Source organism: Elgaria multicarinata, chromosome 7, assembly GCF_023053635.1.
Source record: "Elgaria multicarinata webbii isolate HBS135686 ecotype San Diego chromosome 7, rElgMul1.1.pri, whole genome shotgun sequence".
Taxonomy (NCBI): domain Eukaryota; kingdom Metazoa; phylum Chordata; class Lepidosauria; order Squamata; family Anguidae; genus Elgaria; species Elgaria multicarinata.
Window position 1 is genome coordinate 15,547,162 of NC_086177.1, and position 13,683 is coordinate 15,560,844.

General features: G+C 42.4%; 1 protein-coding gene across 1 annotated transcript in view; it reads right to left on the reverse strand.

Moving 5' to 3' along the window:
- Positions 1-13,683, reverse strand: part of DNAH5 (dynein axonemal heavy chain 5) — a 190,999-nt gene that overhangs the window by 112,145 nt on the left and 65,171 nt on the right. Inside the window, exons 20-28 of the mRNA XM_063130232.1 lie at positions 12,886-13,076; positions 12,700-12,796; positions 10,687-10,823; positions 9,184-9,385; positions 8,611-8,846; positions 6,450-6,668; positions 4,311-4,373; positions 2,643-2,881; positions 1,276-1,516 (exon numbers count right to left, since the gene is read on the reverse strand). Of these exons, the coding sequence (XP_062986302.1) occupies positions 1,276-1,516; positions 2,643-2,881; positions 4,311-4,373; positions 6,450-6,668; positions 8,611-8,846; positions 9,184-9,385; positions 10,687-10,823; positions 12,700-12,796; positions 12,886-13,076 (1,625 nt within the window). The remainder of the gene's footprint in view (positions 1-1,275; positions 1,517-2,642; positions 2,882-4,310; positions 4,374-6,449; positions 6,669-8,610; positions 8,847-9,183; positions 9,386-10,686; positions 10,824-12,699; positions 12,797-12,885; positions 13,077-13,683) is intronic.

The following is a 13,683-nucleotide window of genomic DNA, read 5'->3' on the forward strand; positions in this document are numbered from 1 at the left end:
CACTTCCCCACTGACATCGGAACCACCAGCTTCCACTGCCTCCAGCACTGCCTCCCCATGTTTAAAACAATGAGTGGGAATTCCTCTGCCACACAATTGTCACACAGCCACTGCCAGAAGTTTTACCTAGCAATCGGCTTTACTGGCTGCTACTGAGTGGAGTTGGATTCTTGGAACAATTACCAATAATATTTGGTGGAGGAGGGGAGCTGGAGATGGTGTCAAGAGCTATCAAGGGAGACAGTATTGCTATGGGGACTGGTGGAGGAGCAGCTGGTGGACAAAAACCTGCAGAGCAGAAAACACTTAGGAGACAAATTGTATGCTACTCATTGTCATACAATCTCAATTAGCCCTTCTATGATTGATGCATTTAACCACTGTTCTAGCAGCAATTGTTTGTATACATGACAGGCGTATCAGAACCATCACGCTCCAATGCCGCCACTCCTCATCCAAGGCAAAGTGTTTTTCTGGGGATGAATGCAACACACGAATTCCTATGGACTGCTGGTACGCCAATCAGCTCGGTCTCTCAACAGTACAATCAAGTAGGTATCTGAATTTAAGGCGTCTAACTAGGAAATGGTTGCAGAAAGTAACCCGAAGTTTCCCAACGCAGTTGCAATTCAAGCTACAAGCCTGACCCAGATATGCATGGACCACATGGACACCTCATATGCACTACTGAGAGCTCACTGGAGGAAGAACAGCACACAAATCCATATTATAAACTAATACATACTGCTAGCATTCTACAAGCATCAATATGTCCTTGACAGTCAGTTAAAATTACCCTGTCCCTGGATGTCCAAGGAAATCCCTTTGCCCCTAATCCAAACGTAGCTCCCACACCCTTCATTCTGCCACATCTGTTGGCTACTATCACAAAACAGGCAGAATGAATGTCCTGATTTGTGAGCAAACACAAAGGTACCCTGTTTTCAGACCTTTCATCATCGAAGTGGCTTCGGCTATGTGTATCAAAGTTCAGCTATCTATTTCTTTAAGGAAGTGCCTTCGTTTTGACAACCCTACAAACAAGTAAATGAGACAGGCCAAATCATTGTTCCAAATGTAAGAAGATAATTTGTTTGTCTACTTTCAGTTCTTCTGGTACAGAATATGCTGACTGAAATGCTAATACACTTTTTGGGACTGGGTCGAGTGGAAGGGAGAATACAATTCAGTAGATCCTACATTTCTATATTAGGGATGCTGTTGCATCCCTTACTACTGGGCCTGGGCCCACATCAATCCTCTCAGCATTAATACCTCTATCTCTTCTTTATATTTCAACAAAGGTGCCTCCATGATGTTCCTCAGTTTGAAAGTCTCACTTTCAACATCAAAATTGTGGTCAGTGAGATCCGTGATGCGCTTCCAGTGACGTGCCATCATGGCTCTATTGGACATCAACTCAAGCAAAGGGCAACATTCATTGAAGTCGTCAATTGTTTTCTTCAGATCCAGAAATGCTTGCCACTCCTTCAAAGCTCGGGGCAGTTTACGGCACCTGGATAACACAGAACAACCCCCACAAAAATAAGTTTAACATTATTTGAAATAGTTTCACAGTGCGATCATAATCCTATGGATGTCTAGACGGGTAAGCCCCACAAATTCAACAGGATTTATTCCCAGAAATATGTGTCAAGGATTGCCCTTTTAATCACTTCTATAAAAACTTTGCTGCATGCAGAACAGCATATAATTATTTATCTATCCTTAAAACCCTATGAGGTACATTAGAGAATGATAGTAATTTGGACAAGGACTACCTGGTGAAAGAAGAACAAAGCAGAGAAATTACACAAATTTTAAAGGAATAGTATATGTAGAGCATTAGAGACTTAGTTCAGGGGTCAGCAACTTGTGGCCCTTCAGATGATATTGGACTGCAACTCCCATTATCCTTTACCACTGGCTATGCTGGCTGGGGCTGGTGGGAGTTGTAGGCCAAAACATCTGGAGGGCCACAAGTTGTCCATCCCTGCTGTAGTCAGCTGGTTCCTCTGAATGGGGTGATGAAAACCAAGTTCTATACTATTCTATTCTGTTCCTCCAGTGTTTTAGATTTTAAACACAATACAGAATTAAAATTGCTATAATAAAGTAGCACATGCAAATGAAAGCATCTTTAACAAATCATTTTCTTCTCAACCATCATGGTTTGATTCTTATTTGTAAAATAAACACAAGCTTCTGTGATGGATTAGAGGGCTTTCTATCTGTAGTAAATGAAAGAAAATCCAGTTTATGGCTTCATAAACTTCCTTTTAAAAGCGGTTCCATAATCAATTCTCTCATTTATACACAAGACACATCTACTTCTCAGTGAAGAGTCACAATACCTTTGCAATTATCGGAAGTGTTGAAAACTTAATCTGGGAGCAACACCGCAAAGGATGAAAATGAAATGAGTGAAACAAAGACAGATACTAAAGAAGATTAAGTAAATAAAAAGCAATTAACTAAGGCTAAATCATCCTTCCATTGCTCTTTCAAAGAACTGTTTTAAGCAGCTAAAGATTAGCACCCAGTTTCAAGGAACAAATATATGCCTCACTCCATCCAGCCCTGATAGCAGGTCACAGCAACTTATGCTAAATACAAATTTAAGATCCCCATCTTTTCCCCACCTGTTCTGAAACTCAAGGAGTTCATTATTAATCTTCTCAATGTTCACTTCTGACCAGAGGATATCATAGTATCCATTTACAGTGTCAATGACGTTGTTGTACAGGCTGTAAAGCTTCTGTAACAAGTTCAGCTGCTTCTTGATCTCGAGGAGTTGAGGGTACTGAGTAACAGACAGACCAAAAAGCTCTTCACCCCCAGTGTAGGTGACGTACTTCCGATAAAGGTTGTCAAATCGATTCTAAGGTTTAAAATAAAAAGTTTGAGCCTACTTACAGTGCTTGACATCACAAGGAATAAAACTGAATACTGCTCAGGAAAGCCATTCATCTAAAACAGGAATAGACAATAACAAGACTAAAAAGGGCCCTGTCTTCATGGCGATGCTTCCCTCCAAAACCCAGTGATTTTACTCATCTGCAGTGGCGTCGGGTAACCCCGATGCCAAAGAGGGAGCGCGGTGTTTCCGGAGTCCATCCGGGTACCGAAGCCATCATCCCGCCCTCTTCGTGGTGGAAGGTGACAAATCCCTAGATGCTTTCCACCAGCACCACTCCCCAGATTGGCCCTGGAGTGACATCAGACAGCAGAAGAGCCGTATTGACCTCATTCCTAGTGAAAAAGTTGAGTAAGTCCCTGAGCCCTGCAGTGGCTGTCAAGCTGCATCTGCGTCATATAACTGATGAAGCACAGATTCACAGCCACCACGGGGCTTTCCCTGCATATAGACAGCCCCGAGGTAAACCTCAAAAGATGGAATTGTTCCGATGTTTTGCTTTTCCTCCATGCACTAAGGAGCCCGCTCGTTTCCCATTTATCAGCTGAAAAAATTCAGTAATCCTGATACCAGGACTTTCATCTCCTTCGAAACTGTCAGTCATACACACATGTAATAAACATGTACATGGGGATGCACATTGCATGTGTTTACAAACAGGCCTACATCCCACTTGTCCCTACAAGTGTAACTTTGAGGTTTACCATGCATTCCCACGTACATCCAATTGCAACAATATCATCATGCCATCGAGACATTTGGATATGTGCAGGAATAGTACTGGCCATGGTTGCATGCATACATACATCCCCCAACATCCAGTGCTGGAGAAAGAGTTACTGCCTGCCCAGACAAACAATGATATTTGGATTGCAGAGTTGCTATTTTGTTTGGAGGTTGCAGCGATTGTGATTGTGAGCAACTTGAACAGCTTTTAAAGGTGATTAGACAAATTCATGGTGGTTATCAATGGCTACTAGTCATGATGGCTCTATGCTGCCTCCACATTAAGAGCCAGCACGCCTCTGAATACCAGTTGCTATTGCCTTCATGCCCTGCTCATGGGATTCTAGAAGCATCTTAACTGACCGCTACGGAAAACTGGAGATACAACATGGAACTAGATGGGGCACTGATCTGGTAGGGCTCTTCTTATGATCTGGGGGTGGTGAGGAGTAATTTTTCCATGCAGCGTTTCTCTGCTAGGTCGGAAACAGTCATTCCATTAGCAGAAAAGGCTTTCCACTTGCAGAAAGGCAGCTTTGGAACCAAGCACATATGTGTAGTGATACATCAGGAATGCTGCTGCTGTGGTGTTTAAATAACCCATTAATTCATCCAAGTAGATTTATGGAAGCTTTATATTAACGGAGCAAACACGCAGGAAGGATACCTGAAACATGATAAGTCTGTCACTAGCTTCTTGAGGCTCAAGGCCATCCACCATGGGACCATTCTGGAAGAGGAAGAGAAGATTGATTACATTAACAGAAGTCACACATCGAATTATAAACTCTTTCCAAAAACATACCATCCTTGTGCGTAAGAACTTCCAATCTGTCCTCCCTATCATGGCTACATCGCTAGGTGGGCTTTACATTGACACAAATAGGAGGACTGCTGAAAGGTATGCTTCCCTTGGCACATGCAGACAACAGTTTTAAAACCTCCCAAATATAGAAGGAAGAGAAATGAATCTGAGATTGATATATCCCAACATAATGGTCCATGTTCAGCTCAAGGTCCAGACTGCATTTATACATGTGAGTCTTTCTCTTCATGAAAGCTCTTTATTTTATACATATATCTGTACAGCACCATGTACATTGATGGTGCTATATAAATAAATAATAATAATAATAATAATAATAATAATAATAATAATAATACAAAAATAGAGCACTGATTATGCCACATTACACCAAACCACCTCCCCTCTCTCTATCTGTATAATAAAAAGCATTGTGAATATTTAGAAACAAAATGAATCAAAGAGTAGCCCCCAATGTCCTTTACTGCCTTTTTATATCTAACTGGTACAAAACATGGAGATAAGTCTGTCCTAGAAAGCAGGTAGGCAAGATTCCATTTTCTTCCCCTCCCACCCCGCCCCTCAGATCTCCTTTTTGCTTGTCCTTTTAAAGTTTTTCTTTTCATCATCAATAAGGTCAACCTGCTCTGTGGTCTCCTAGCAACCAGGCTTATCTTCATCCTGGAATGTAGATTTATTGTTATGTCAAAAGCACTCTCTTTGTTCTCAGAAGCTATCACCATCACAGCCTTGCTGTTTTCTGACTGACTTTTGCTTTGTGTTATAGAGAAAAAAGAGGGTAAAGTAGCCTCTGGAGTTCTCCGCCACTTCCAATTAAGCCCACTTCTGCTTGTGTTGATAAGGTATCCACCATTATTAGCTGGACTCAGTGGGGGACACAACACAGCAGTGGACAATAACCAGGTGTAGAATGATGTGTGTGCATATGTGAACCACCCTTTCCTTAAAGCCATCTGGTCATGTGTTCCCTTCCCAAATTATGCATTGCTGTTTCTTAACACATGTCGGAATCTTATTGGATGTAATATCATAATTCTGGAATTTCCTCCCGACAAGAAGACTTTTTAAAAGCCTGATGTAGAGATAAAAACATTTTTCTGTACAGGTATTTGCAGGCTGATGCTGGCCTTTTAAGAGGATACTTATTATTTCTAAGACTGGTTTTATTCTGCCTTTTAATACACTTATAATCTCTTTTGTGAGCCCCATCCATAAAGATGGAAAAACAGAAAATAAATTGTAAGTACAATTTGGGCAGACCACTTTTTCTTCATAACTATTTAAGAGGAAGGCATTTATAGACCAGGGGGCTGGCTATATATTGCTTTTGCCCCAGGGTGGGTCCGAATCCGTGCTGTGTTGGATATATGACACAGTCCCAATTTGGAGCCACCACAGGGCAAACAGCCGAAGATATGCAGCTGAAAAGTCGGGGACTTTTCCTGCCCAAGCAAGGTCAGCATGTCTCTTCCACCATCTGTCCTCGCTGCAGCACTGCCCCGGGGTCTTTCCTGGGCGGAAGGTGACCTCCCATTGGTCAATGAAAGCCGCAGGAGGGGGAGGGGATGGGCCCAAAAAGCCTGTGTTGCCACCCCAGGAGGAATTATTTGCTGCCATCCCACAGCAGGGATATCACAGCGTTTGGTGGCAGAGCGGTGGCAGCTCGGTGCTGTGAAGGCAACCTCCAGAATATCTACATCACCATCCTCATTGCCTTTTTGCCTGCAGCCTAGCTCTCCACACTCCATAATCTAAAGTTTTCAGTGGAATGTGAAGTATCATCACCTATTACCTGTCCTTTAGTCTTAAAAAAAAAGTCCTGAGCTGAGGATCAAGATAAGATGGCAGTTAAGTAACCATTATTAGAAGAGTGCAATCTCCTTTGAGCTTTACCACTTGACGTATTTTCAGGCAGCTTCCCATAAAATACATGTATCTGAGAATGAACATGATTTCCCCCGTTATAGTATAGTCCTATACCTTGTCGTAATCCGAATAGTACTGATCACAGTCTTCAACAAATGTCTCCACCGTGCTTATTAGCTCTCCTCTGAACTTGGGCTGTAATGCTACCAATTCATTCTGCACTTCATTTGCTCGGACCAGCAGTTTCTCCCAGGTGTAACGTAGTGTGTCTACCTTTTCCATCTCTTCCTTTGCCACCAGTAACTCATACTTGTTTAACATTGCATAGGACTCCTGCCAAGACAAAGGCTGTTATCTAGGATCATTAAAAAGTCTACCTGTAGATATGCACATAATGAAACATTCCTTTTGGAACATCAGGTGGTCCTGCTAAAGATGCAAAGGAGCTTGGCTAGTGCAAAAGGTATCTTAAAAATCAACAATGACATGGAGTTTTAAACTATATAGTGCATGTTCTTCTACCAGATACAGCCTATATTCATAGCTAATCAACATGCTACTAGAGGTGCAGTGAATATCTGGAGTGTTTGGTTTTGAGAATGAAAGAATTTACAGCTGAGGATAAATATCCAAAATACACTTATCTCCCAACAGTTATGGTAGATCTGCAAAAAAAAAAAGGGGGGGGGGAAAAGAGTGATTCTTTAGTGCACAAGGTTTTGCACAATTAAGCCTAGGTATATTGAGCAATCAACAGCAAACTCATCAGGGCTTTGAATGAGAATTGGATGAGCAACAGAAAGTTGGTCAGGGTTTCATATGGAGAACTATGCACAATTAAATACTTCTCCTCTGATCAAAAGCAGTATTATTATTATTATTATTATTATTATTATTATTATTATTTTACAAGATGAAGGACATGAATATGTGCTTCTGTCAATAAATAAGGCCTCAATGCCTTTAAACAAACAGACCCTGTTCAGATGACACGCTAAGCCACGCTGGTTAAGCTTTTGTTGCTAAACATTATGGCTTAGCGTGTCATATGAACTATTGCTGTCCATGGTGGCTACATAACACGCTCACTAATCATTGGCTGCAAAAAGGGTTAGTGGCCTAAGCATGGCTTAGTATGTTGTCTGAACAGACATGTGAACTGTGTACCATCATTAGAATCTGAGCTAAGCTGCAAATCACAAAATCCTGCATTTGCGAAAATTGCATATCCACTTGTTCAGATAAATGCACTAAAATCAACTATTAGTTGAAGTGATAATGAGCATTATTATGAGCATGCAATAAAAGTTGGAGCCGTGGAGAAATATATGAAAGGGTCCCCTATTTATTTGCTCATAAAACAAGTGTGATGGGATTAAAAATGAGAATCTCATTCTTTCTCTAGAATCCATAACTTTCATCAATACCACTAGAAACTCTTCATCTCCCCAAGGCTGAGGGAAAACTCAAAGACACTGGCTATGGCAATCTTCACACAAGTTGTGATTTTCACTTACTGAGAACAGAGTCCATATCCAGCCAGGGTGTAGTCCGCAAAAGAATGGAGAATATCTGTTAAGGCAGGAACCAGCTGGCAGGATCCGCTTTTACAGGACCATAAACCAGAAGGTAACCTTGGGCAGTGAGGCAACGGTGTAAGTCCCCATACCAAAGTCAGAATTCCACCAAGGTCCACTCTGTTTTTCAGGATCAAGCTCATTCAGGACAAGCACGTAATCATGGGTGGGACCAGGAGATCAGGAGAGCCTCAAGACCAGGAGTACAAAGGGTGGGCAGAGAAAACTATATTCTCCCTGCTTGAATCCAGGTTGCAGTCTCATGGTGGCTCCTCCTCCAGTAACCCAACTATATGAATCTACTCACCAGTTCAGTCAGAACTGTTGGAAGCATGCTGTGCAAAGTGAACACAAGGCAATATCTTACAGGCTAAGGGGAGTAATGAAGGAGATCAACTTGTGAGTGGGTAGTGAGGACTCACCTTTTTCTGGCATGGTTTCTAATTTTTAGTGGTTACAGCAAGAACCAAAAGGCACAGAGCCAGGTCAGTACAATCCAATCAGTTTTTATGTGCAATCTTACTGTTGTGTTGATGTTCTTCAGCTGCCTTGAATTCCCAACAGGAAGGAAAGGTGGGATGTAAATAGAGCAAAGGAATGATAATAGAAGAAGAGAACAGACTGTGATAGAACCCCAGTTGTGGTCTAGGATTGGGGAGCTCAGGGCAGGTAATGGGCTAGGTTCCCTTTCCAATTACCTCAATTGGTCCCACTTGGAAATCTATGGGGATCTGTTGCTCTCGGATCTCTTTCAGCGCAGCCATGGCTATCCGTATATCATCCAAGTCTTTAATTTGACGGTTCAGTTTTTTGCTGATTTCCTCTACAAAAGTAAAGATGTTTTCCATCTCTGTCCTGTAATTCCTGTTGCAGTAACGTCCAAATGCAATCATCCAAGCCTTGGTTTCTGTTGTGAGGGCCAACTTCAGGTCCGCTATGGGGAGAAATTCAATCCGTTAAGGAAGTTGGCCAAATCCCTTCCTGCAGCCATCTCCCCCCACCTCCCCGTCTTTCCATTCCACAGAGCTGACAAAAATGGCTTTATCATACATTATAATATACTTCATTAGAACCAACAAACAGAACAAGAGGAGAGTTACAGCATGTTTCTACGCATGCGTATTAAGAATTAAATCTTACTGAGTGTAATGAGGCTTACTCCCTGGTAAATGTGTACAGGATTTTGGCCTTAATGTTGTTTTAAGCAGTGTTCTCTGACTAAGAACAGTAAAACAGAATTTCCTGACAACTGAATTATTAAATTACTGTACCAGTATATAGCGCAACAGTTCCCACACATATGAATTCAGGCTCCGAGTTAATTTCAACTTCTAAGTCTCTGTAATAAAGGATTTGGGTTTCAAATTCAGACAGCAAAGGGCTTTCTTTGAGGAAGCCTTCAATGGTTTCTTCTTTCTCCCTTTGCCAGATATGATGGTAACATTTGAAACGCTCCAAGGATGCAAGGATTTCCTGAAATATTAAAAAGGTGATTGTATACAGCCAGTTCCATTGCAATGTTTTGCTTCATACTAGCAGGGATACGCATCAGATCTAGACTAACGAAAGCTGCCTCAGAACAAAGTTTCATCAGTGCTTATGTTTCGGAGACATATCACACAACCCTAAAACAGGCCATGGGTTCTGGGTGGTTTGTTAAGCACCCCAACAATTTACCGTAGCCAGGTTTGCATGTAATGACAAGCTGCTGTGGCACACTCTTGCCATTTTAAAAATGGCAGCCAGTGCCATGATGACAAGTTCCATGAGGAAATTAACTAGGGCCTTAGCTAGATCTGCCAGTTAGTCCGCGACAGAGGGGTGAAGATCTCATTTTATCACGAGATTCCCCCTCTGTTTACATGTGGCACGCAATGACCTCAGAGGAAGAAGCAATGCGCCCGCCATTTTTTATTTTTAAAGGGACAGCAGCGTACGAACACTTGTGCGCAAAAGGTAGGTGTTTTCTTTTAAAAAAATACTTTCCTCGCTCACCCCACCCCCAATGGGCACAGTGCTCCTGAGGAGCTCTACGACCATGCGCGGGTCCCAGCACGGAACACAAGGAGCCTAAACAGCGGCGCCCGGCCACACATTCCATAGTCTCAGGCTCAGCCTGAGACTGCAGAAAAACTGGGCCTAAAGGGGAGGGCGAGATCCCAGGGCAAGGGATCCCCTGTGCATCATGAAAATGCACAGGGACGATCCCGGGGATCGCCCCGGGATTTCGCCCTGTCTAGCTATGGCCTAGGTCTCTGTATCTCCAAATAACAACTTTTGCTTTCATTTCTCTAAACCAGTAGTGGGCAACTTGTGGCTCTCCAGATGTTCCCATCAGCCATAGTCCCCAATAGCTCCCATCAGCCCTTGCCAGCATAGCCAATGGTGTGGGATCATGGGAGTTGTAGGCCAACAGCTGCCCAACTTTGCTCTCAACACTTCATGGAAAGGAGGTAAGGAGTATGGTTGACTGCCTGACATAGACCATGTTTTACCAATGGGATCCCATCATTGTGCTTTGTGAGGGGGCAAAGGTGGGACCCTGAGATGGCCATTCTTCCAGCACCATTAGGCATCATTATTGGGGGGGGGGACCTTTTTCTGCCAGTCGCTGCAGCAACCCCTCTTCCTCTCTCTTCCTATTCTTTCCACTTCAGTCCCTGCCCTGCAGCTACAACCCCACCACCACACACCTGTAACCCTCTCCCTTTCTGATTTCAGGGATTCCAGCTTTCCCTTTTAAAGGCAAGGTTCCCTCCCTGCCCTTTGCTTACCCTTTTGGTGGAATTGATAGAAGTACTAAGAACAGACATCAGTTTAATTATTTCCTTATTCTCCGAAATGGTTTTGTAGTAGTTCTTGCTTTGGATAGCAGAAGGCAAGATCAGGGAGCCTGTTTCTGAAGCAGTATCTTTAAAAATACACACACATGATTACAAATGTCTCACTTAATTCAGTAGGCTTCACTGGAGGGGTTGAGTAAACCTTCCCCAAAAATCTTTGTTTTAGATTGGGTTTCTATGTAAAAACCTTAAGCACAGCCTAAAATTCCATTGCAACAGTTATGCAGTGCATTAATGTTAAACAAAGGGCTCTAGATTGGATAAATGACTTTCCCTGAGAACTGTTTGAGCTACTACAGTCGATGGTACTTCACACCAGGATTTGGGGAGCTTCACATATTACAGCATGTGACAAAAAAATGCACATCTGCTTTCACTGCCTTTGTTGGGAGCTTCAGTATGCTTGTGAGAGCCGCTTATCAACCCTTCCAGATATTATCGAAAACATTTGCTAACTTTATTTGTTTGGGGTACTAAGTTATCACAAACCTTCCTAAGCGAAATAAATAAATAAAAGAAGTACAGCTCTCCCCAGTTATATTTAAGACAAAACAAAGCATATACTAGGGTGACCATATGAAAAGGAGGACCGGGCTCCTGTATCTTTAACAGCTGTATTGAAAAGGGAATTTCAACAGGTGTCATTTGTATATATGGGGAACCTGGCGAAATTTCCTCTTCATCACATAAAGCTGCAGGTGCCCTGCCCTCTTTTAAATCTGGTCACTCTAGTATAGCTCCTGCACCTTTAACTGTTGTGATGAAGAGGGAATTTCACCAGGTTCCCCATATATACAAATGACACCTGCTGAAATTCCCTTTTCAATACAACTGTTAAAGATACAGGAGCCCTGTTTTTAAATAGCCCACATTTAAGGGGGGGGTTCCTTTTCGTTTACCACTCTTTTTCTTCTGGCCACTGGTGCAAGAGCATCTATACCTTCTTTAGATTTCCAGAACAGGTAGAGGAGGACTCTAATATATTCCCTCTTTAGGAATGTAAGTGAATGGGTGAATTGGCCCTGCACCAGACAGCCAGTATGCCTCTTGCACATCACTTTACATAGTTTATTTTGGTACTGAGTTAGGATTGAGAGCACCTAGTGATAGCTTTGAATGACACTCCGAAGCACGAAAAGACGGTTTTGTGTTGCAATCACTCTCCTCTTTCCATATGTCTTGATTGTCAGTCTCTACTCTTTCCTTACTTTGTACTCTGACTCCATCAATAAATCTGAGGTGCTCTGGCTCTGGAACACATGCATCAAACTTGCAACGGGGTGAAAAACGATTGTTCCCACATTCTAAATGTAAGTACATTATGCCTGTACATTTATTAGTGTATATGCCTAGTGTATTTGTCTATTGCTACATCAATGATCTACTGTTACATAGCAGTAGACAGACTTTGGGTGGGTTCCCAATCAAAAGACACTGGGCTGGTTCACACAATCACTGCAGCCCACTGTGGGTTACTTAAGCCACAATGGCTTGCAGTACATATGGGCAACCATTTTGAATGCTCAACCCCAAGGGGGGGTTTGCCATTGTTTGTTGTGTCCTCCAAACCTGGGCTGCAGGGTTGTTTGAAAATTCAGACAAGATAAACCACAGCAAGCCCACCCTGGGGACTGAATATTCAAAACAGTGGGCTGCATGTGCTAGCAATGAGCCATGCTGGGCTGTGATGATCATGCAAACCAGGTCACTGTGTAGTTATTAAGTATTTCCAACCTTAAGAGATGAGCAGGAGGGACAGAAGAAGCTGTGAGAAAACATGAAAGATGATTACAAATTGAAGAAATCTGAACTCCCTGTAACATTCCATGAATGAGACAGGACAATTGCACAATAAAAGCCTTGACTTTTACACACCCTTTGGATTTAAAGCCTAACAGAGGAAGGATTCACACATAAATAAATATTGAAGAGTTATAACATTACCACGGATGTTTCCAACTTCATTTGCTCTCATTTCGTTCTCAGAATCGCTGTCTCCATCATTTGGTAAAGCAGCCACTTTTCTTTCTAGCATCTTTTTCTAAGCAGAAATGGAGGGGAAAGATTCTGCAATATCGGAAACTGAATATAAGTTATCAAAAAAGCTCTCAGAAACGCAGACACACATACCTTTGACAGTCTCTCCTTATTCCACTGGCCAACTCCTTTCATGACGCTTACAATAATGTCCACAGCTTTGGTGAGTGCTTGTTGTACTTCCTCAAGGGTTGGCATCATAGCAAAATGTGGAATAGAAAGGATAACACTTGCCTTAAAGATGGGCTGAGCACTCTGTTTCTGTCTGGAGGTATTCTCACTATCTAAATGGAAATGCAAAATAAAGAGTCTTTAACACTCCACTTGCAACCAGCAGAAAAGACAAATAAGATTCAACCCCAGGGATTCATCTTCTTAGATTCAAAAGGGCTTGTGCTCAGAATGCACCTGGAAAAATTATTAGGTCCACTGACTTTGTGACACTAAAAATGTAGTCGAACTGGAAGCGCCCACTGTCCTGGCTTGGTTTGGCTTAGTTTGTGGTACGAAATTTAAAAGAAGCATTCCTAGCAAATCTTGATATGATACAGCATAAGATGACTTTGGACAGATGATATCCATTAGGTCCTCCACAGGGCCAAGCTATCTGAAGGAACACCTCCTCCCATATGTACCTGCCAGGACCCTAAGGTCATCCTCAGGGGTCCTTCGCCGTGAGCCCCTGCCAAAGGAAGTGAGGCAGGTGGCTTCCAGGAGGAGGGCCTTCTCTGCTGTGGCACCCCGGCTGTGGAATAAGCTCCCTAAGGAGGTTCGCCTGGCATCTACACTATATTCTTTCAGACACCGTTAAGACCTTTTTATTCTCTCAGCATTTTAACAGTCTATAAATTCAATTTTAACTTTGCAGTTTTAAATTTGTATTTTAAATGT